Genomic DNA, 19,864 nt, shown 5'->3' with positions numbered 1-19,864 from the left:
TTCTGTTTTACTAGTTTTCCCCATGTGTATGTGTTGAGTCGATGTTCGGTTAGGCTCCTGGGGATTCCTGTCATGTCCCCGTGTTGGAGTGCAAATACGTCTATGTTGAGGAGGAGTAGTTCCTTGAGAGCACTCTTACATTTGTCACTTAAGTGACTTCCCACCTTGACTGTTTGCTCTGGGAACCTATCACAAAGGACCCATTCCTCGACTCCCTCTTTCCGGGGCTTATCGGATGCTTCCCCTTTGGATACTGAAGAAATCTGTTGGGATTGAACCCTGCCAAAGGAACAGATAATAAAAGCCAAAACTGGATCAGAGCAATGGATCCAGAATAAGCAGATGTTTGGTTGCAAGTTTCTCCCCTTGAAAGTGGTTTCAACATCTGCTGATCTCCTATCTGCTGATCATGCAAACTGCTGACTTACAACTGCTGATCAAGTCAAAGTCTGTTGAAGAACTAAAGCTCTGCTGTTCAATCTACTGCCTTGGTTCAAGCACTGCTGATCATGTCAAGTACTGCTGGGTTCACAGCAGTGGAAGGATGCAACAGCAGTTTATGCTTACTTTATGTATTGAATTGTAATATCAGTAGTTAGCATAACAGCGTTTGTATAGATCAGAGGTTAGAGTTTGTTAGGAGGTTAGATGTCACTTTCATGGTGACGTCAGCTTAGATGCTCAGTGGTTTACAAGTGCCTATAAATAGAACAGTACTCTGTACTGTTCTGTTTAGCTCTTTCACCATCTTCTTCCTGCACAAACAAATACTGAGCTCGGGCTGAGGGGGAGTTTGCATATCATACATGCATTGTAATCAGAGTTTAAAAATAAATTTAATCATTTGATTCTGTGTTGAAAATGTATGATTGAAAGCATTTCTTCTGTTTGATTGTGAAAAGTTTGCTTCCATTTAAATTCCGCTGCACTACTCTTTCATTGTTCATCTAAATTCAAATACAAATCACAATCAATCCAAACTCAGATCCTAACAATTGGTATCAGAGCTCGGACAGTCAAATTTGATTTAACAATCATTTTGACATAAATAGTTCAGCTCGAAATTGTTGATACTGATAGTTTGTTCGTTGTGTTGAAAAACAGAGCAAGGTTTAATCACCATCAAAAGTTGATTAATCAGTGCCTGTAAAATAACCGGGAAGATGTCTCAGTCACAAGATGATAAAAATAACATTGGCTCTTTGTTTAAACCACCTATGCTTAAAAGAAATGAATACAACATCAGGGAGCGAAGGATGTGTCATATCCTTGCTCAACAAAACACTGGATGTTGGAGGTCTGTTGTTTTCGGTCCTCATGTTCCTATGGTGCCAAGTGCTGAGGACACCAAAAAGTTCGTTCCTAAACCAACTGAAAATTACACTGAATCGGATTTTCAGAAGTTCGAACTTGATGCCAAAGCATTTAGCATCATAGCCTCTGCACTACCCAACGAAATCTATGCTGGGCTGTTACATTGTAACAGTGCCAAAGAATTGTGGGATGCATTGAAGGAACAATTCGGGGGAACGGAAGAGGTTATTGAAAACAACAGGGAAATTCTGAATCAGCAGTATGAAACATTTTGTCACATCAAAGGGGAATCACTAACCCAACAATTTGAACGTTTCAGTTGTCTCATCAGTGAACTAAGGCTTGTTAAGGTTACATTTCCAAATGCAACCCAAAATAGCAGGTTCCTTAGATCACTGCCAGAAAAATGGGACACAATTGCTTTTGTCACCAGAAATTCAGCTGAGTTCAAAGATCTGACCCTGACCCAACTCCACGGTAGACTCCTGACCTATGAAAGGGAGTTAAACCAGAAAAGGAAGTTGCAAGAGTCTGGGAAAGTTGCTGATGACTATTCATTTGGCAGCACAGCTCTGTTTGGTCAGGAAGAATCTGGTAGCAGCAGTAAGGATCAGAGTTATGATCACTTTATTGACATAACTTCTGGGGGTAATTTTAACAACTCTGATTCTCACTCTGCAAATACTGAAAACCAGATGTCAGACAATTTATGCTTTGAGCTAAATGATTTGCAACATTTTGATCCCACTGACTTAGAAAAGATGGACATCTTGCATGAATTGGCTTTGCTTAGTGTTAGAACAAGCAAATTCTACAAAAGAACAGGGAGAAAATTCCCAAGACTTCATGGTAATTTAAGGGTGGGGTTAGATAAATAAAAAATCAAGTGCTTCAAGTGTAATAGGCTAGGTCATTTTGCTAGGGAATGTAGGAGTCAAACCACTGGTCCCATAATCACTCACCCTGGATCAAACCCTAGACCACAACAACAAAACACTGTGCACTATACCCAAGATGCCCCTGCAGCACATGTTAACACTGCTCATTATGCTGCTACCCCTGTGCCTGTGCATTATGTTCAAACCACTGTGCCACAAATTCAGTATGTTCAAGCCCATGTTCCTCAGGCACAAGTGCAACCTGCTGCACCACAACAAGCTGCTCCAACAGTGACACAACCAGATCAGCAAAGCTTTTTCACACAAGGCTTTGTTGATTGGAGCAGCATGCCTGAAGAACTTGGTGATGAAAATTTTGCTCTCTATGCTTCTAATGATGCTTTTGATGATGAATTTTGTTTGATGGCATTAGAGTCAATACTAGAAGGGGTTGAAACTGAAGGTGAACAGCTAAGTGCTGAAACAGTGGATGAAGTTGCTGAAGCAGTGGTTACTGCAGTTGCTGGTGAACTACTGCTGGGAGAAAATTCAGAAACCCTGCTTGAACCACTGTCTGACCCCTGGTCCAAAGAAGACAAAAAGGAAGAAGAAAAGAAGAAAGCTAGTGAGGAAGAAGTTAGAGCTGATGAAGAAGGTGATCATCAATGTGACTGTGCCATGATAGCTGCTGCTAAGGTATCACCTCAAGTTCTTGAAAAACTGTGTTCAGACAAATGTATTATTGCATTTGCTAACATCAAAGAGGTAAATGAAAACCTTAGGAATAAAGTCCTATCTGATGAAGTCAAATTTGAAAAGTCATTAAAAGAACTTAAAAACAAATTGACTGAAAAAGATAAAGAGATCAGCAGTTTAAAAGAAGAGCAGAGCATAACCAAAACTGAACTCCAAACTATGGTAGAAAAATACCAAGTTTGCAAAAAGGAGTTGGAGTCTACCCAGATCACCTGTGAAAGATGGGTGGAGTCTTGTAAAGGGTATGAGGTTATGCTTGCAAAACAGCTTGAAAGTAATGTTAAATTTGGTATTGGACATAGAAAATATGATGATCTTGAAAACACTGCTGGAAAACAAGCTGATTCAACTGAGATAATTCCAACAAACAAAAATGGCCAAGAGGTTAAAATAATCGACAAACTTGGTAACAAAATTACTCTGGAAAGATCTGTGGGATCCTCAACTTTTGAGGAAATTGAGAAATACCAATTTAAACCCACATGGTCTGATGAGTGTGATATCCTGGAAAATTTCAAACCAATGGATTTCACAACCACTGATGGTGTAAAAGCTCCAAAAGCAAGAATCATTCCTATCAAAGATATCCCAACAGAGGTTCAAAACTCTGTTGCAAAGGAATCTGAGAAAAGGAAGAAAGAGAAAAGATCAAAAACTTGTTTTGTGAATTTTGTGAAAAGAAGAATCATCTAACAAAAGATTGTTTTCATCTAAAAGCATATGATATAAACAAAACAAGAATCATTTTACCTGCTGAAAGCTGCACCATCTGTGGTAAAGATAATCACAAAACTCAAGAATGTGTGTATCTCAAAAACTTTGACATAAAAAAGAATGAATACACTGCAAAAACATCCTTAAGTCCATCAACATCATCTGTCAAGTTCACCAAGAAACAACCACTGTTTGTCCCTATCCAAACTGCTGTCACAAAACAGCTGAACCAAACATCTGTCCAAAGAGATGTACAGGTGACTGATGCATCCCCTGCCAATCAATTCAGAAAAGGCAAGGAAAAAGCATCATACCAAAGGATTCCACACGTTTATGAGACCTACAAAAGGCCCTCTAAACCAAGAGTGAACAGGCATCCTTTTGGTTATCAACAGGTGCTTGGCCAAGACCCCCAACAGTGGTTAGAGAAAAACATTCTCAAAAATGTTCAAACCCCTGTGCTAACCATTGTCCATGCATCTGCCTCCATCCCAGACACTGTTGAGACCCCATCCAAAGCCCTGTTGGATTTGAAGACCTTTATGAACTAATCTTTTTACTTCATGTGCAGGGAGCTTCTGCATGCTTAGATAGTCTTTGGTTTATAGATAGTGGAGGCTCCAGGCACATGACAGGATGTAAAGCCCGTCTTCAAGATTTCAAAATTCATGGAGGGGGTGATATATCCTTTGGTAATAATAGTAAAGGAAAAGTTCTGGGGTCTGATACAGTACAGTCTGGAAATGTGAAATTTGAAAATGTCAATCTTATTGACAATCTGAAATTCAACCTCCTGAGTGTATCTCAAATGAGTGATAAAGGGTTTGGCTCATTCTTCACAAAGGATTGTTGTAGGATTGTTGGACCAGAAATGGTTAGTAAGATTGAAGCAATAATCAAGAAAGGCTCAACAAAACTTGTTGCTCAAAGAAGTGGCAATGTTTATGTTGTTGACATGTCAAGAGAGTGTCCCAGAGCTGATGCCTGTCTGTTCTCAGCTGCCTCTAACTAAGAGACAGAGCTATGGCACAAAAGACTGGGACACACAAATCTCAAAACAATCAATGAAATTTCAAAAAATGGCTTAGTGAGAGGCTTACCACAAAAAATGTTTTCATGTCCTGAATACTGTGTTTCCTGTTTAAAAGGAAAACAGCATAAAAGCTCTTTTAAGCCCATTGAAGAGTCTAAAACAACCAAGTGTTTGCAAATGCTGCACATGGATTTGTTTGGCCCAGTGCAAGTCATGAGTCTCAAAAAGAAGAAATATTGCTTGGTTATTGTTGATGACTTCTCTAGGTTTACATGGACCTTCTTTTTACACTCAAAAGATGAGACTGCAGGCATTTTGCAAGACTTTGTGACACAGGTTGAAAAGAAATTTGACCTTCCAGTAAAAGTCTTCAGAAATGACAATGGCACAGAATTCAAAAATAAGGAGTTGGATGCCTTCTGTGTGAAAAAAGGGATTGTAAGGCAGTATAGCATCCCTAGAACACCAGAGCAAAATGGGGTTGTTGAAAGAAAGAATAGAACATTGATTGAGGCTGCCAGAACCATGCTTGCAGATTCAGGTTTGCCATTAACTTTTTGGGCAGAGGCAGTAAACACTGCTTGCTATGTCCAAAACAGAGTTTTGATCAATCCTAGGCACAAAAAGACTGCTTATGAAATTCTGTATAAAATAAAGCCACTAATCTCATATTTCAAAGTTTTTGGTTGCCCATGTTTCATTCTAAACTTAAAAGATTCTATCTCAAAGTTTGCAGCCAAAATTGATTTGGGATATCACCTGGGATTCTCAACCGCTGCTAAGGCCTACAAAGTGTTTAATACACGGACCAAGGCAGTGGAGGAGACTTTGAATGTAAAGTTCAATGAACTTTCATCAATAAAAATCCCAGCAAACCCTGCAGAATTGTTTGATCTTGAAAAATTCACTTTTGAAAATACTGCTGTCAAGGCTAACAGTGCAGGTCCATCAGAAAATTCATCACCAGACTATGGGTATGTGATCATCATTCCCCAACAAAAGTCTGCCACAATGGGAAGCGCAACAGATGTTCAAAACAGCTGTCAAAGCTCAACCACTGCTACCTCAACAGTTGTTGACCAAAGTAGCCCACTAACCACTGTTTCCTCCTCATCAAACACTGCTGACAAAAGTCCTCAAACAGTGGATCAAAGTCAGCAGGTGTCCACACCTTTACCCCCTATGCCACCACCCTTCGAAGCCACTGCTGGGTCATCAAAGTCACCAGTAGTGGTTAGCTCAAATGATACACATCTACAGCCTTCACCACTCAATGCCATTATTCCATACCAAGGAGAGCTAATCTTCTTGAAATCTCATCCACCAGATCAAATCATTGGCAACATCAATGAAGGGGTGCTCACAAGAAAGCAGTCCCAAAACATTTGTCTTTTTGCAGGCTTTCTATCTCTCCATCAGCCAGTCAAGTACCAAGAGGCACTGAAAGACAACAGCTAGGTAGAAGCCATGCAAGAGGAGCTTCAACAGTTTAGAAGACAACAAGTATGGGAGCTTGTTCCATTGCTAGAGGGTGTGAGCCCTATTGGCACAAAATGGGTCTTAAAAAATAAAACTGATGAAAGGGGTATTGTTGTCAAGAATAAAGCCAGGCTTGTGGTTCAAGGTTTCAGACAAGAAGAGGGCATTGATTATGATGAAACATTTGCCCCTGTAGCAAGACTTGAAGCTATCAGACTCTTTCTGGCCTTTGCTGTCAACCACAACATCAAGGTGTATCAAATGGATATCAAATGTGCGTTCCTCTATGGTAAGATTCAAGAGGAGGTTTATGTTTGTAAACCTCCAGGTTTTGAGGATCCATTTAATCCAGATCATGTCTACAAGCTAAATAAAGCTTTGTATGGCTTGAAACAAGCACCAAGGGCCTGGTATGAAACTCTGTCCACCTTTTTGCTTTCCATTGGTTTCACCAGAGGCAGGATTCATAAAACACTGTTTTTAAAATGGAGAGGGAAGGATTTGATGATTGTCCAAATTTATGTGGATGACATCATTTTTGGAAGCACATGTAATAAAATGTGTGAAGAGTTCAGGCAACTCATGACAGCTGAGTTTGAAATGAGTGCAATGGGTGAACTCCAGTGCTTTCTTGGTCTCCGAGTAAGGCAGCTGCAAAATGGTACTTTCATCCATCAAGGCAAATATGACAAAGAACTTTTAAAGAAATTTGATATGGATGATTGTAAGCCATGTAGTACACCTATTGCAACAAATAAATTGGTCATTTCTAAAGAAAAGGATGATTTGGTTGATCAGACCTTATATAGAAGCATGATTGGGTCTTTATTGTACCTAACTGCATCTAGACCAGATATCATGTTTGCAACATGTGTCTGTGCAAGATCCCAATCAGCCCCTAGAAAGTCAAACCTTATTGCTGTAAAAAGGATATTCAGATACCTCAAAGGTGCTCCCACACTTGGTATCTGGTATCCAGCTGATGGTAAAATTGAGCTTTCAGGTTTTTCAGATAGTGACTTTGCTGGATGTGATAAAACAAGGAAGTCCACTTCAAGAGGTTGCCAATTTTTAGGCAATTGCTTAGTATCTTGGCAAAGCAAAAAGCAAGCAGCTGTTTCCACATCCACTGCTGAGGCAGAATATATAGCCGCTACAAGCTGTACAGCCCAACTGCTCTGGCTTCAAAATTAGTTACTGGATTTTGGTATCACTGCCTTGAAGACACCACTCATGTTGGACAGCCAGGCAGCAGAAAATATCATCAAAAATCCAGTTTCCCACTCAACCACCAAACACATCGACATCAGACATCACTTTGTGAGGGATTGCTATGAAAAAGGTTTGATTTCTCTGCATCATGTTCCAATTAAAGATCAGCTGGCAGATGTGCTAACCAAAGCATTAGACACATCCACCTTTGAAAGCTTGATCTCTAGGATTGGAATGCTAAACATGGAATAGTAGGCAAAATCCTGTTTTTCTATGACTAAAAGCATTAAAATGTTTTCAGAAGCCATCCTTAAAAATAGCTAAAAATGAATTTTTCATTGAAAATCCTAAAAGTCTGCCATAACCATTAATGGGTTCAAAAGACTGTTCTACCTCAAAAGTCTGTCCACTGCTGAAAGTCATCCCCTGCTCTCATTTTCCTTTGATAAACACTGATCTTCAAAATCAGTGTTGTATCCACTGCTGAGCTATCTACTGATAGTTAAAAGTTTCCACTGTTCTCCATTACCATTACATCTACTGTCTTCACCAGTTGTTTTCACAAAATGTACTGTTCAAAAGTACTGTCCTTCATTTCACCAGGGGATGGTATGCGGACAGTACATAGTGGTCAGACCTTTTGTAATCGCTGCCACGTCAACATTCACTTTTCCTCTATAAAACCCACTTTTCAAAGCCCAAACAGGGTTTTACTGTCGAATTGAAGTATAAAAATTCTCTTCTCAAAGCAGTTTCCAATCCATTCCATCAACTTTCTTCACAAACTCATTTTCGATCCTCATCTTCAAAATGACAAAATCGAAATCATCTGCAAAATCTTCCAAAGGGGCTTCTCAAAAGGCTACCTCCACCGAAATCCCACACAAACTGTCTCATAATCTTCTGGGTCTTCTCACAAAACCCGACAACATCGACACATTTGATTCCATCCTCGATATGCTCAATGCATCAAAGTACAAAACTTTGTTAACCGTTGATGCACCCATTTACCTGCAAACTCAGAGAGAGTTTTGGAAAAATTGTACCCTTGAAACACAAGGAGAAGATGTCATAGCCATTAACTCTACTCTGCAAAAGAAAGTAGTCCGAATCACACTGCAATCCATATCAGAAGTCTTTCAGCTCGATGATCAGGAAGGTAAACTTTCTTTCCCTAAAAACGAGTTAAAAATTGACTTCATCGAGCGAGGGTATGCAGACACAATGATGAAGAGGGATACCTTACAAAAAGGTTTCTTCCCTTCTGCAACACGATTTTTATTCCATACCCTCCTCATGTGTGTTTCAAATAAAACCACTTCTTTTAATGAAATACCAATGAAGATTCAAAACCTGGGATATGCTATTCTTCAAGAGGAAAACTTTAATTATTCCCAGGTAATCTTCAATGATTTGGTTAAAAATGTTGAAACAAAATCATTTTTACTGTTTCCAAGATTTTTGAGTTATTATTTTGAGAAAAAATTCAGTAAAGATGATCTTGCAGTAATAAACCAAGGTGACTCTTTTCAAATAAACAGCTTAACTGCTGAAACATTTACAAGAATGTCAACACCTTGCAAAACACAAGCAGAGGTGCCTGAGTAGATTTTAGCAGCACACACTGCTCCTCAGGTATCTGCTGCTGAGCCCACTACTCAAGGTGATCAAGGTAGCCAAACAACTGCCTTGAAACCCACACCTAAAATCACCAAAAAGACACAGAAAAAGAAAAATCAAAACCCCCCCAAACCGATCAAAAAGGCAACTCTGGAGGATGAGATACCAGAGCAACTGCCTGTGACAGCACAAAAGTCACAACAAACCATTGCTGCTACTTCCTCACAGCAGTTGGTAAAAATATCTCACACCCTAGCCGAAACTCCTCCTGTCTCTTCACAAAAAGAACAGGTTGTGCAACAAGGGTCACCACATCATGATGCTCTGGAAGCACTCGTTTCCATCATCCACAGCCCAATACCCGGGGCAATTTTGCTTTCTAAACCTATCTTCACATCTCCAATTCCCCCAAACACCAAACTACTGTTGGATGCAATTGATTTGAACCTAGAACAAACCAGTCCTTCTCACTCACCTGTTCATGAGAAAATACCTCAACATGAGACTGGGCTTGATGTATCAATCCTTGCTAACCCACCAACACAACCTGAGGAGGTTACACCCCTTGAGTTACATGTAACTCTTGGTGGTATTCCAAGTGAAGCAGCCACTAAAAGTGTTGAACCTACAGGTTTACACTTGGACAGTGGTTACATCAATAAGACTTCCTTGGAGGCAATTCCTTCCATAACACCTCTGTTATCTGCTAGTGAGTTTGTATTAACCATTGGTTCCATCAAAAGATTATCAAGTGTTGAAGGAAGAAGACCCCAGTACCAAGAAAAAGGGGCATCAGTGGTTGATGTTAGGAGTACACTCCCTATCTCAACCTCTGATACAACCACTGCTAGTGGGAAATCAGATGATCCCATTAAATTGGGTGATGATTTAAAGTACCAGGAATTGACGGAACGAGTTAAAAAACTGGATACATCTGTTGTAGAAATCAAAGAAATGCTGCAACAGTTGTTAACAGTTCAAATGGTACCATCCACTGCTGTTCCACCTCAAGCACCTGCTCCACCACCAGCAGATGTTACAAATGCGCTCTGGAATCTTTTTCAACAATTTCTCCACCAACAACACTAGATGGCTGAGCAGCAGCATGAAAAACATGTTCAAGAGCTCAAAAATACAATAGAGACTCGGTTCAAGGATACAAAAGATGACATCAAGGCTATCAAGGCCCATTTGTTGACAACCACTGGCACTGCTCCTCCGACTGTTCTTTTCATTGATGAAATCCCCTCAGATAATGCCAAAAAGGGGGAGAAAATTAAGGAGTGGATAAAGAAAGGGATTGATAATGGGCTATATCTTGATACAGAAAAAGATGCAATGCTCAGAGAAATTCCCTTGCTAGATGAAAGCAAGAAGGTTGATGTTACCCAGAATGCACTCAATGATAGTGTCATAAGTGTAAAAAGGGACATAGCGGCAAAGGATTTGTCAAGGTGGAATGAGGAGAAAAGAGCTTTCATGAAGCTGAATGAGCAGGGTTGTTCTGGTGAAAAGGATGATCAAAATCCTGTTCTAAAAGGAAATCTTACTAGAAAAGTAAGGAAACCCAAGTCCACACCATCCAGTCTTCCAAAGCATACTCCAAAACCACCATCCAAAAGCCTCCATCATCAAACCTCCATCCAAACTGTTGCTGAAACTCCTGTTGTATCAACATCTGCTGGTACCTCAGTTGTTACAACAACTGCTCTCACTTCAACACACACCACTACCATTGCCATACCACCACCAAAAACAATATCTCCACCATCAGTTCCTGCCTTAAAGCAGAAGACAGCAGATGTTAAAACATCTGTTGTAATGACAACAGTGGTAGAAACACCAGTTGTTTCAACATCTGTTAGTCACTCACAAAACACCTCCACTGTTCCACCCAAAACATCATCTGCCTCTCCTAAAATAAAAAGGAGAAGGGTTATCATACCAGATGATGACTCTCCATCACCACCACCAACAGCTTCAAAATCCCAAGCACTTATCACAATTCCAAAACCCATTCCTCTCTCTTCAGCTCAAATTTACAAGCCCTTACCTCCTGCAGGTGTCCAATTTCCTCTTGAACTCTTAACAGTCACAGAAGAAATTAAGTCCTTTTACTATGAGGATGACCCTGCTAAAAGGAGTTTGCCATCAGTTGTAGGATATCCAAGACCAAACAATATTGAAGAATATTTGAAAGTCAAAGCTAAACAAGCAGAGGATATCTCAAAAAGAAATGCTCAAGGAAAATCTGATAGAGATATTCAGCAGAATTACCCATTCTTGCTTACACAAGTCAGATCCTTAGAACAATGTGCAAAAAATGTATGTCAACAAATTTCAGAAAGAGCAGATGAAACTCTTAGAAAAGACTACATTGAAAGCATCATGGCAACCAAGAAATACAAGGGGGAGAAACACATGTACAAAAACTGGACCATTCCTGAGCTTGAAAGTGAAGCAGCCAGGATTCAAGAAATGATCAAAAATAAGGTCAAGCAGACTCCTCCTGAAAAATTCAAACAGTTTGAAGCTGACAAAGCCTTAGAGTTGAAGAGAATGAAAAAGGAGCTGATAGTTGCTGAATATGGGTCAAGGAATTCTGTGTCAAAGTGGGGAGAAGCTAGGGTCAGGGCCACCTATAAAAGGTTGGAGGAACTAAGAAAGAAAGATCCAACAGTTCCCCAAAAACCTGACTACTCCAAAGTAGAGGTCTCAAAACGACCACCAAAGCTGCAAGTCAAAAGAACCACTGCTCCTACTAGTGCTGCCATCTACAAAAGAAGGAGTCAAAATCAGTTGGGTGCTGAAACAGTTCAAGATCTAATTGCTGGAAATGCCATTGTAAAAAGGGGCATTATGTTAATGATGAAAGAAGAATCTGAACTGGAACAATCTGCAAGTACTGCTCAGCCAGTCATGAATAGGCCAGCATCACCAAACACCTCATCAAATAAAAATCTCCCAAGAAACCCATCAGGCTCAAAAGTACTAAAGTGGAAAACTGATAAACAGACCCACGTATTGACTATGTTCAGGTCTGATGGCAAAGTGAAGAAACTAACAAGGGAACAAGCTCTTGGCCCGAGTCTTGAAGATTTGCAGGATCTCCTTGATCTTCCACTTAGCAGGGATGATGATGATACAGATGCCTTAACCTTTGAATTGCAACTCAAAGGGCAAATAAGGGAACTGCTGATGAGGCAATAAAGATCTACAATAATGAAGAGTTTTGGCATTATCTGTTCCAGGGGGAGATTGTTGGGATTGAACCCTGCCAAAGGAACAGATAATAAAAGCCAAAACTGGATCAGAGCAATGGATCTAGAATAAGCAGATGTTTGGTTGCAAGTCTCTCCCCTTGAAAGTGATTTCAACATCTGCTGATCTCCTATCTGCTGATCATGCAAACTGCTGACTTACAACTGATGGTCAAGTCAAAGTCTGTTGAAGAAATAAAGCTCTGCTGTTCAATCTACTGCCTTGGTTCAAGCACTGCTGATCATGTCAAGTACTGCTGGGTTCACAACAGTGGAAGGATGCAGCAGCAGTTTATGCTTACTTTATGTATTGAATTGTAATATCAGTAGTTAGCATAACAGTGTTTGTAAAGATCAGTGGTTAGAGTTTGTTAGGAGGTTAGATGTCACTTTCATGGTGACGTCAGCTTAGATGCTCAGTGGTTTGCAAGTGCCTATAAATAGAACAGCACTCTGTACTGTTCTGTTTAACTCTTTCACCATCTTCTTCCTGCACGAACAAATACTGAGCTCGGGCTGAGGGGGAGTTTGCATATCATACATGCATTGTAATCAGAGTTTAAAAATAAATTTAATCATTTGATTCTGTGTTGAAAAATAAATTTAATCATCTGCCCTCCCAGGCTCACGTGCATCTCTTCCCTTGCGATCCCCTCCTCCCTCCTTGATTTCTTAACCAAATGGGCCAGTCTTCCCGTTTTCACTGCAGCTTCTATCTCTCTCTTCAGATACATGCAGTCATCAGTTTTATGCCCAAAACCTTTGTGGAAGTCACAATACTCATTTGGCTGTGCCTTTGGCCCAAGTTTTATGGGTGGTGGCCTTGGGAAGGAGTTCTTTACCCTCTCAGTGGCCAGTATCTCACTTGGGGTCTTGGTGAGAGGGTTGAAATTATCAGGGTAAGGAGGGGGGCCTCTCCCCTGAGGTCTATATGGGGAATATGATGGCCTTGGTCTGTCATGCAACATTCTACCAAAAGTGGGTTTTCTGGAATAAGGTGTACCTTTGTCAGGAGGCTTTGTAGCTGGGGCGATCCTTCGGGGTGTGACGTCCGTCTCCTTGGCTTTGCTGACCATGTCTTTTCCTCTGACAAAGGCTCTGACCCTGTCCATGAGGTTGTCAAACGAGTGGGGGAACTCCTCCCCTAGCTTCTCACATAGCTGTGCATGCTTTAGCCCGTTTATGAAACTGCTGATCTTCATGACCTCCGGGACATCCTTGATGTTCATGCTCTCCTTGACAAACCTCTCCATATACTGGTCTATTCGCTCGTTATCCCTCTGCCTTATGTGCAGAATCTCGTTTGGATTTTTGACCACTTTTCTCTGCTGACCAAAGTTCCTGAGGAATTTCTCGCTTAGCTCTTCATAACTGTCGATTCCTCCCGGAGGGAGGCTGTCAAACCAGAGCCGGGCTCCCTCCGTCAAAGTTTGTACAAACATGTGGCACCACACCGGCATGGGCCATCGCCCAAGTTGTCCCGCTCCCCTGAAGGCATGGAGGTGATCTTCAGGGTCTCTTGTCCCGTCGTAGCGGTCAAAGTTTGGAGGTAGCTTTGTTTTAGGGGGCATCAGTGCTTCTGCAATCCTCCGTGTGAACTTCGAGACCTCAGCTAAGTCCCGTGGCAGATAGGGTTGATCCAAGCCATCATCATTTTGGTTATCCTTTTCTTTCCCCTTTCCTTTTGACTTCTTTCCTGTGATGAGGTCCTCCCTTTCTTCTGAAGACATTTGTCTAAGGGCGGTCATGAATGTTTCCAGTGGGTCACCACTATCGCTTCTGTTTTGAGGGTCTGTCCCTTCTTGGTTGGAGGGTGTGTCAAAGGAACGTCTAGCCCTGAGGCTGTTAAGCTTTTCTTGTCTCTCTAAATCTTCGAGACATTTTGTTAACTTTTCTCTGTGCATGGCCACAAAATCTGGAGTGATGTGTTTCGTTCTTTCTGGGTTTTCCACCTGGTTCTCGTTGCCCTCTTCATGAGTTATGTCTTCTACTGTGACCTTATCAAGGTCATTCTGTACCATCTGGATGGTACGTGAGCGGGGTGGGGTTGCCATGTTGCTGTTTGTGAGATAAGCTACTCTTAACATCGGAGTTTGATGTGGGAACACCGACCAGGCTAATGTCCCACGGATGGCGCCAATGTCAAATACCCAAATCCCGGATGACGTTAGATGGATCTTTGCTGACGTCAAGAGGCCCTATCTTCGTTACTGCAAAAGAACAAACCGTTAGCCTCGTCACAGAGGACCCCAGGGGGGGGGGATCCGTGACCAAGCTCCGACGTGAGAATAAGTAAACTTGCCGGAAGAGCTGAGGAGTCTATCCCGATGAGTATGATCACCGGGACGTTTCCTCTAAGGTGTGAATCTAATAAATGTGATATGTATGATGAATATGTGAGAATGTTGGTCGGAAGTTAATATGAGAGTAGTTAATGTGAGTGTAGTAAATGAGATACCTTGAGTCTCCCTGTAATTATCATCTCTCACTCTTATATAACCACCAAGCCTTATCTCTCACATGAGATATTTTAACGAGATGATCCGACGGATTCCGAGAGTCTTCGGGGGGCTCAGACACGTGTCTGACCCCCAACGGTAAGATCACAGTCTCATTTAATATTTTCCGGCTATGAAGTACATTTCCAGCAAGAGATCCTTTTCCAATCAAGCATTAAATGGCGTCTGCCTTCTCTGATCCTTTTTCCCGCTTATTTTACATAACGATATCCTTGATGGGCAAGGTAAACTGTTGTTGGGCTTTGCCTGTTGGGCCCGCATGATGGTAGCCCAAAGCGGGTAAATGGGATTTCCCAATGGCCCGTCGTCAGCCACCACCCACCTGCGTCCACCCTCTACTCTGTTACGAAATACGAACAATAATAGTATAAGGGTCCTTTTGTAAATAATTGAAGTAGAGGGTGAGTTTTCTATTTATACAGTTAACTAACTGAAGTTAGTTAGTTTAGTTATAATCGTTGAACTTAACCGAAATGAAGGAATGTTGTAACAAATTAATGATGTTAAGAGTTGAATTCAATGCAGTGGTTGCCGCTGAAAGATCAAACTTAGAGCTATGGCCGATGGAACAAATCAGTCGAAATGAATGTAACAACTTTAATTATGTCCATCGGTATAATATTTAGTTTGATCATCATTTTGTTAGTGATTTTAATATTATTAGTTCAAGGATTTTGGACCCAGCAAAATCGTATGTCAAAAATGAATCATTCTTTTTTGTAAAAACTCTTATCATACCATCAGAGTCGTTTCTACGTTTTTGGAGATCCTAAGCGAACTATGAAGCGGGGGCCCTAATTTCGCCGATAAACTCTCCTCTAATATTATGTGGGGGGGGGGGGCTATTTACCATAACTCATAGGTTGGGGGTGGGTAAGGGATGATGATGTGAGAGTTTGGGGATGGATGGGAGGATCATCACTATAACACATAACCTAAAACAGGATAACCACTCCACTATTTGTCCATTAAGTATTGGAATTTGCTTTCGTGTGTACACATATTACTTTCGAGATTTGCAAAATCAGACAAATAATAAAGAAACCTAGCGGATGTCACATGGCATCCACTGGTTGACTAGCCGCCCTTCTCCACCAATAAAAACTAGTTACCATATTCCCAGCTTCCTTCTAAATAGATAGCAATATGCAAACTAAACAGGGTTAATAGAATCCAGATTCTATTTATATTATAAATTAGATTACAACTATTTTGAAAGAACAAACATCCCATTAGATTCCTATCGAAGAGTAAACATGATCGATCGAGTTATAGTAATTTAAAACCACTTCGTGAAACCCAAGAAGAACAAGACACATGAACTAATAAACATTCTCGATGGACCTTTTAAACCAAAGTTATAATTTTATAACAATATAATTTTATAACAATGCATGTGACGATAACTAGGGGCATCGAATGTGTTCCTTCCCAAATGGGTGTGCGTTTTAGTCCCATGGCGAACACTGTTGTAAATTTAAGAGTAGCTATTGAATGTGTATGAGAATACGGCTTAACCATTCCAAATAAACATACAAAAATTATTTTATATTTTATAGGATATAACAAACTAGTCACCCCCATAAATACTTATCTTCTTATTTATTATCTTGTTCTCATTCAAATATCTATTTATAAAACAAATAATATGAATGATCAGTCAACATTAGGAACCGATCCTTACAATATATGATATATACAACACATACCTGCATCGGAGCCCATCTGCTTCACACAAGCGGCCATAATTAATGTCACATGAACATGTTTTTTGAGACACGACACCACTCAATCGTTTGGTTTAGTAATATTACCTCACGTTTTCACTTAACCCTTTAAACATGATCATGTTCAAGAACTATAGTATCGATATAACTCGCTTAACCATCATTTTGTATCATAACACTGTTAATACAACAATAATCTATAGATGGTTTCCTAACCTCTAGATCTTGATAAGACAGGCTATGTGTTCAATGAAATGTCTCAATGACCCCTACAAGAAAATTCCAATCCAAAACCAATTATTCTATACCCCTTTGCATCCACAGCCACACAATAACCAATTAAAGTCATGTCCCTTTTATTATTTCCCCCATTTTTTTCTCACAAAGTCCCCACATTGTGTACTAAAAGACTGTTTCATCCCTAAATCTTGCACCTTTTAGGCCCAATGCTCAATATTGCTCATGCCCATTTTGGCTATGTATTTTTTTTAATGAATTAAATGTAACTGAATAAATTCTTGCAGCCATAAATCCATATGCAACCTATTTAAGCCACAGTAAATATTTTGATATGATTGTTGAGAAGTTGTTACATTTTGTTATATATATATTGCAGGGTTGATCATGGTGAAAATCAAGAATGCTTAGTTATTGTCATAATGGATGTTGAACTAGAGCAAGCTACATTGGTTACAACTCTAGACATGATGCCTGCTAAGAAGAAGGAGCTCATGAGTCATGCCATGAAGAGGACAAGTGAATGGTTTGCTTGTTTCTTTTATAAGTTTTCGGTTTTTATTTTGTAAAGATGTTTCAAAACATTATTTTTTATTATCCTTTCTAGGATTTTCTCCCAAGAGATCTCGAGTGATGTTACGATCCACGTACAAGGCGTTTCATTTTCGTTACACAAGGTACGGTTCGATGGCGTTTTGAAGCTTTTGGTAGTTATAGATTGGGTAAATGAAGTTTGAAACTTGTTTGTTGTGTCACTGCAGTTTCCATTGGTGTCAAAGTGTGGTTATATAAGGAAATTGATATTAAACTCGAAAGAGGGTGATCATGCAGTCAAAATCAATGATGTCCCAGGAGGGCCTGAAGGATTCGAACTTGCAGCGAAGTTTTGTTATGGAATAAACTTCGAATTAACGATTGAAAACATTGCAATGGCAAGGTGTGTGGCTGAGTTTCTTGAAATGACGGAGGAGTATTCGGTTGGGAACCTGGTATCAAGAACAGAAGCCTATATAAATGAAGTCGGGCTTAATTCGTTTGCGGGCGCAGTTTCGATCTTGCAATCGTCAGAAAGATACTTACCGGTGTCTGAAAATGTAAAACTGGTCACTCGTTGTGTAGACACAATTGCACTCATAGTGACCAAGGAAAGCCAATTTTGTTTGTCGGCTAGCGCAGAGTGTAGTAGCGATGGCTTAGATTCTTCTTCGTCGTCTTTGTTTCACCTAAAAGAAGTTGTTGATTGGTGGGCTGAAGACTTGGTTGTTCTTAGCATCCATACATTTCAAAGGGCTCTTCTTGCAATGATTTCAAGGGGGTTCAACAAGTATGCACTTGTGCCGATTCTAATGCTTTATGCACGCAAATGTCTTCAAGATTTGGTAAAATTCTCTTATTTTCTACGTTTTGTTATAGGTCACATTTTCGATTAATTTACTTATGAATGGGTTTGTTTGGGTAATATTTTGGTTATACGGGCCGTGTTAAAAAAGTTTATAAAAGTTGATCAAGTTTATAATCTATGGATAAAAAGTGTTTGCATGGTTGTCCAACCTTTGTTTACAAGATCTAAAAGTTAACCAGTTTGACCCGACCGGTTTGTCTCGTTATCCATGAAGCAGGAGATATCAGGAAAGGGGAAGAACAAAGGTGATCCAAATCAAGAAAACGAAAAGCGGGTTGTTTTAGAAACGATAGTTAGCCTCTTGCCAAGGGAAAAAAATGCAATATCAACTAGTTTCCTTTCAATGCTACTTCGATCTGCGATATACCTCGAGACAACCGTTGCATGTAGGGTAGATTTAGAGAAAAGAATGGGGTTACAGCTTGGGCAAGCTGTCTTAGATGATATATTGATCCCTTCTTTTCGCTTTGACGGGGACACTTTGTTTGATATTGACACCGTGCAACGAATATTGATGAATTTTGGTGAGTTGGATGGCCCTTGTGATGACATGGCGAAAGTTGGAAAGCTTATGGAGAGTTATCTTGCTGAAATAGCTTCTGATAGTAACTTATCATTATTAAAGTTTATGAATCTTGTTGAGCATACACCAAATCAAAGGGTCACAGATGATGGATTGTATAAAGCCATTGATATATACTTAAAGGTACAATATACATTTTTTTATTATTTATATTAAACATGACATATATATTAGCAAAATAGGATCAAGAACTATGTTTTGGAATCTTGCAGGCTCATCCGGCTTTAGGGGATACAGAAAGGAAGAAACTTTGCAGTTTGTTAAACTGTCAAAAGCTAACTAGCGAGGCGTGTGCTCATGCCGCACAAAATGAGAGGCTTTCGGCAGGGACAGTTGTTCAAGTTCTTTACTATGAACAACAACGGTTAAGAGACGCCATTGATGATGGATCTAGATCGAACCCGTTACCAGATGATGTTTCAAGTTTACAAAAAGAGAATAAAGATCTTAAATTAGAGCTTCTAAAAGCGAAAATGAAACTAAAAGACATCGAAAAAGAAAAATCGCATTCTGATAAGTCACCATCGCGTACAAGATCACTCATAAGCACCGTGTCGAAAAAGTTCTTGAAATTTACTCCATTTTTATGGTTTGATCATGGGGTTTCAAATTCCATTACAAGAATCAAGGATAAGGCAAGTAAAGTTAGAAGACATTCTATTTCTTGAATGCCATTAACACTGTTTAGGTGTTTTGGTGTAATGTATAATCTTTAAATGTTACATCCTATGTCTTGAAATTCTTAATATAATTATTTATTTATGTATATATGTATATATAAGTTGAAGGTTGCTTTTGTATCTTGATAGGTATACCATATAAATTTTGAAATAAACGTTATGTTCAATAATGAATGAGGGAGTACCTGCATTTAGACTTGACATATGTTTAGAAAAGAGAGGACAATGATGTAACATATTGTATCATGTGAACCTATGAATATAATTTACTTTGTGTAGCATTTTCAACTATAATTTACTTTGTGTATCATGTGAACCTATGAATGTAATTTACTTTGTGTAGCATTTTCAACTATAAAGATTTTTTAAATCATTTTTCTATTACAAATCACTACACAAAAGATATACAATATACAAACTACCTGTCTATAAAAGAAGATGATGATGGTC

At 39.7% G+C, this 19,864-nt stretch overlaps 1 protein-coding gene across 4 annotated transcripts; it reads left to right on the top strand.

The window, feature by feature from the left end:
• Positions 1 to 16,865: 16,865 nt before the first annotated feature.
• LOC110895483 (BTB/POZ domain-containing protein SR1IP1) lies at positions 16,866 to 19,534 on the top strand. Of its 4 annotated transcripts, none has more exons than XM_022142804.2 (6): positions 16,866 to 17,014; positions 17,129 to 17,275; positions 17,357 to 17,426; positions 17,511 to 18,128; positions 18,366 to 18,857; positions 18,947 to 19,534. In XM_022142804.2, coding segments are annotated over exons 1-6 (1,785 nt in total). In that variant the 5' UTR covers positions 16,866 to 17,012; the 3' UTR covers positions 19,403 to 19,534. The 4 variants fall into 4 exon arrangements, with proteins under 4 accessions (XP_021998496.1, XP_035836968.1, XP_035836966.1 ...); XM_035981073.1 differs by having other exon boundaries at positions 16,898 to 16,991; XM_035981074.1 differs by having other exon boundaries at positions 16,911 to 16,991; positions 18,369 to 18,857.
• Positions 19,535 to 19,864: the final 330 nt, after the last annotated feature.

The sequence above is a fragment of the Helianthus annuus genome, chromosome 12 (genome assembly GCF_002127325.2).
Source record: "Helianthus annuus cultivar XRQ/B chromosome 12, HanXRQr2.0-SUNRISE, whole genome shotgun sequence".
NCBI classification, from domain to species: Eukaryota; Viridiplantae; Streptophyta; class Magnoliopsida; order Asterales; family Asteraceae; genus Helianthus; species Helianthus annuus.
The sequence above is the reverse complement of the archived record's forward strand: the minus strand, read 5'-3'. Positions and strand labels throughout refer to the sequence as shown.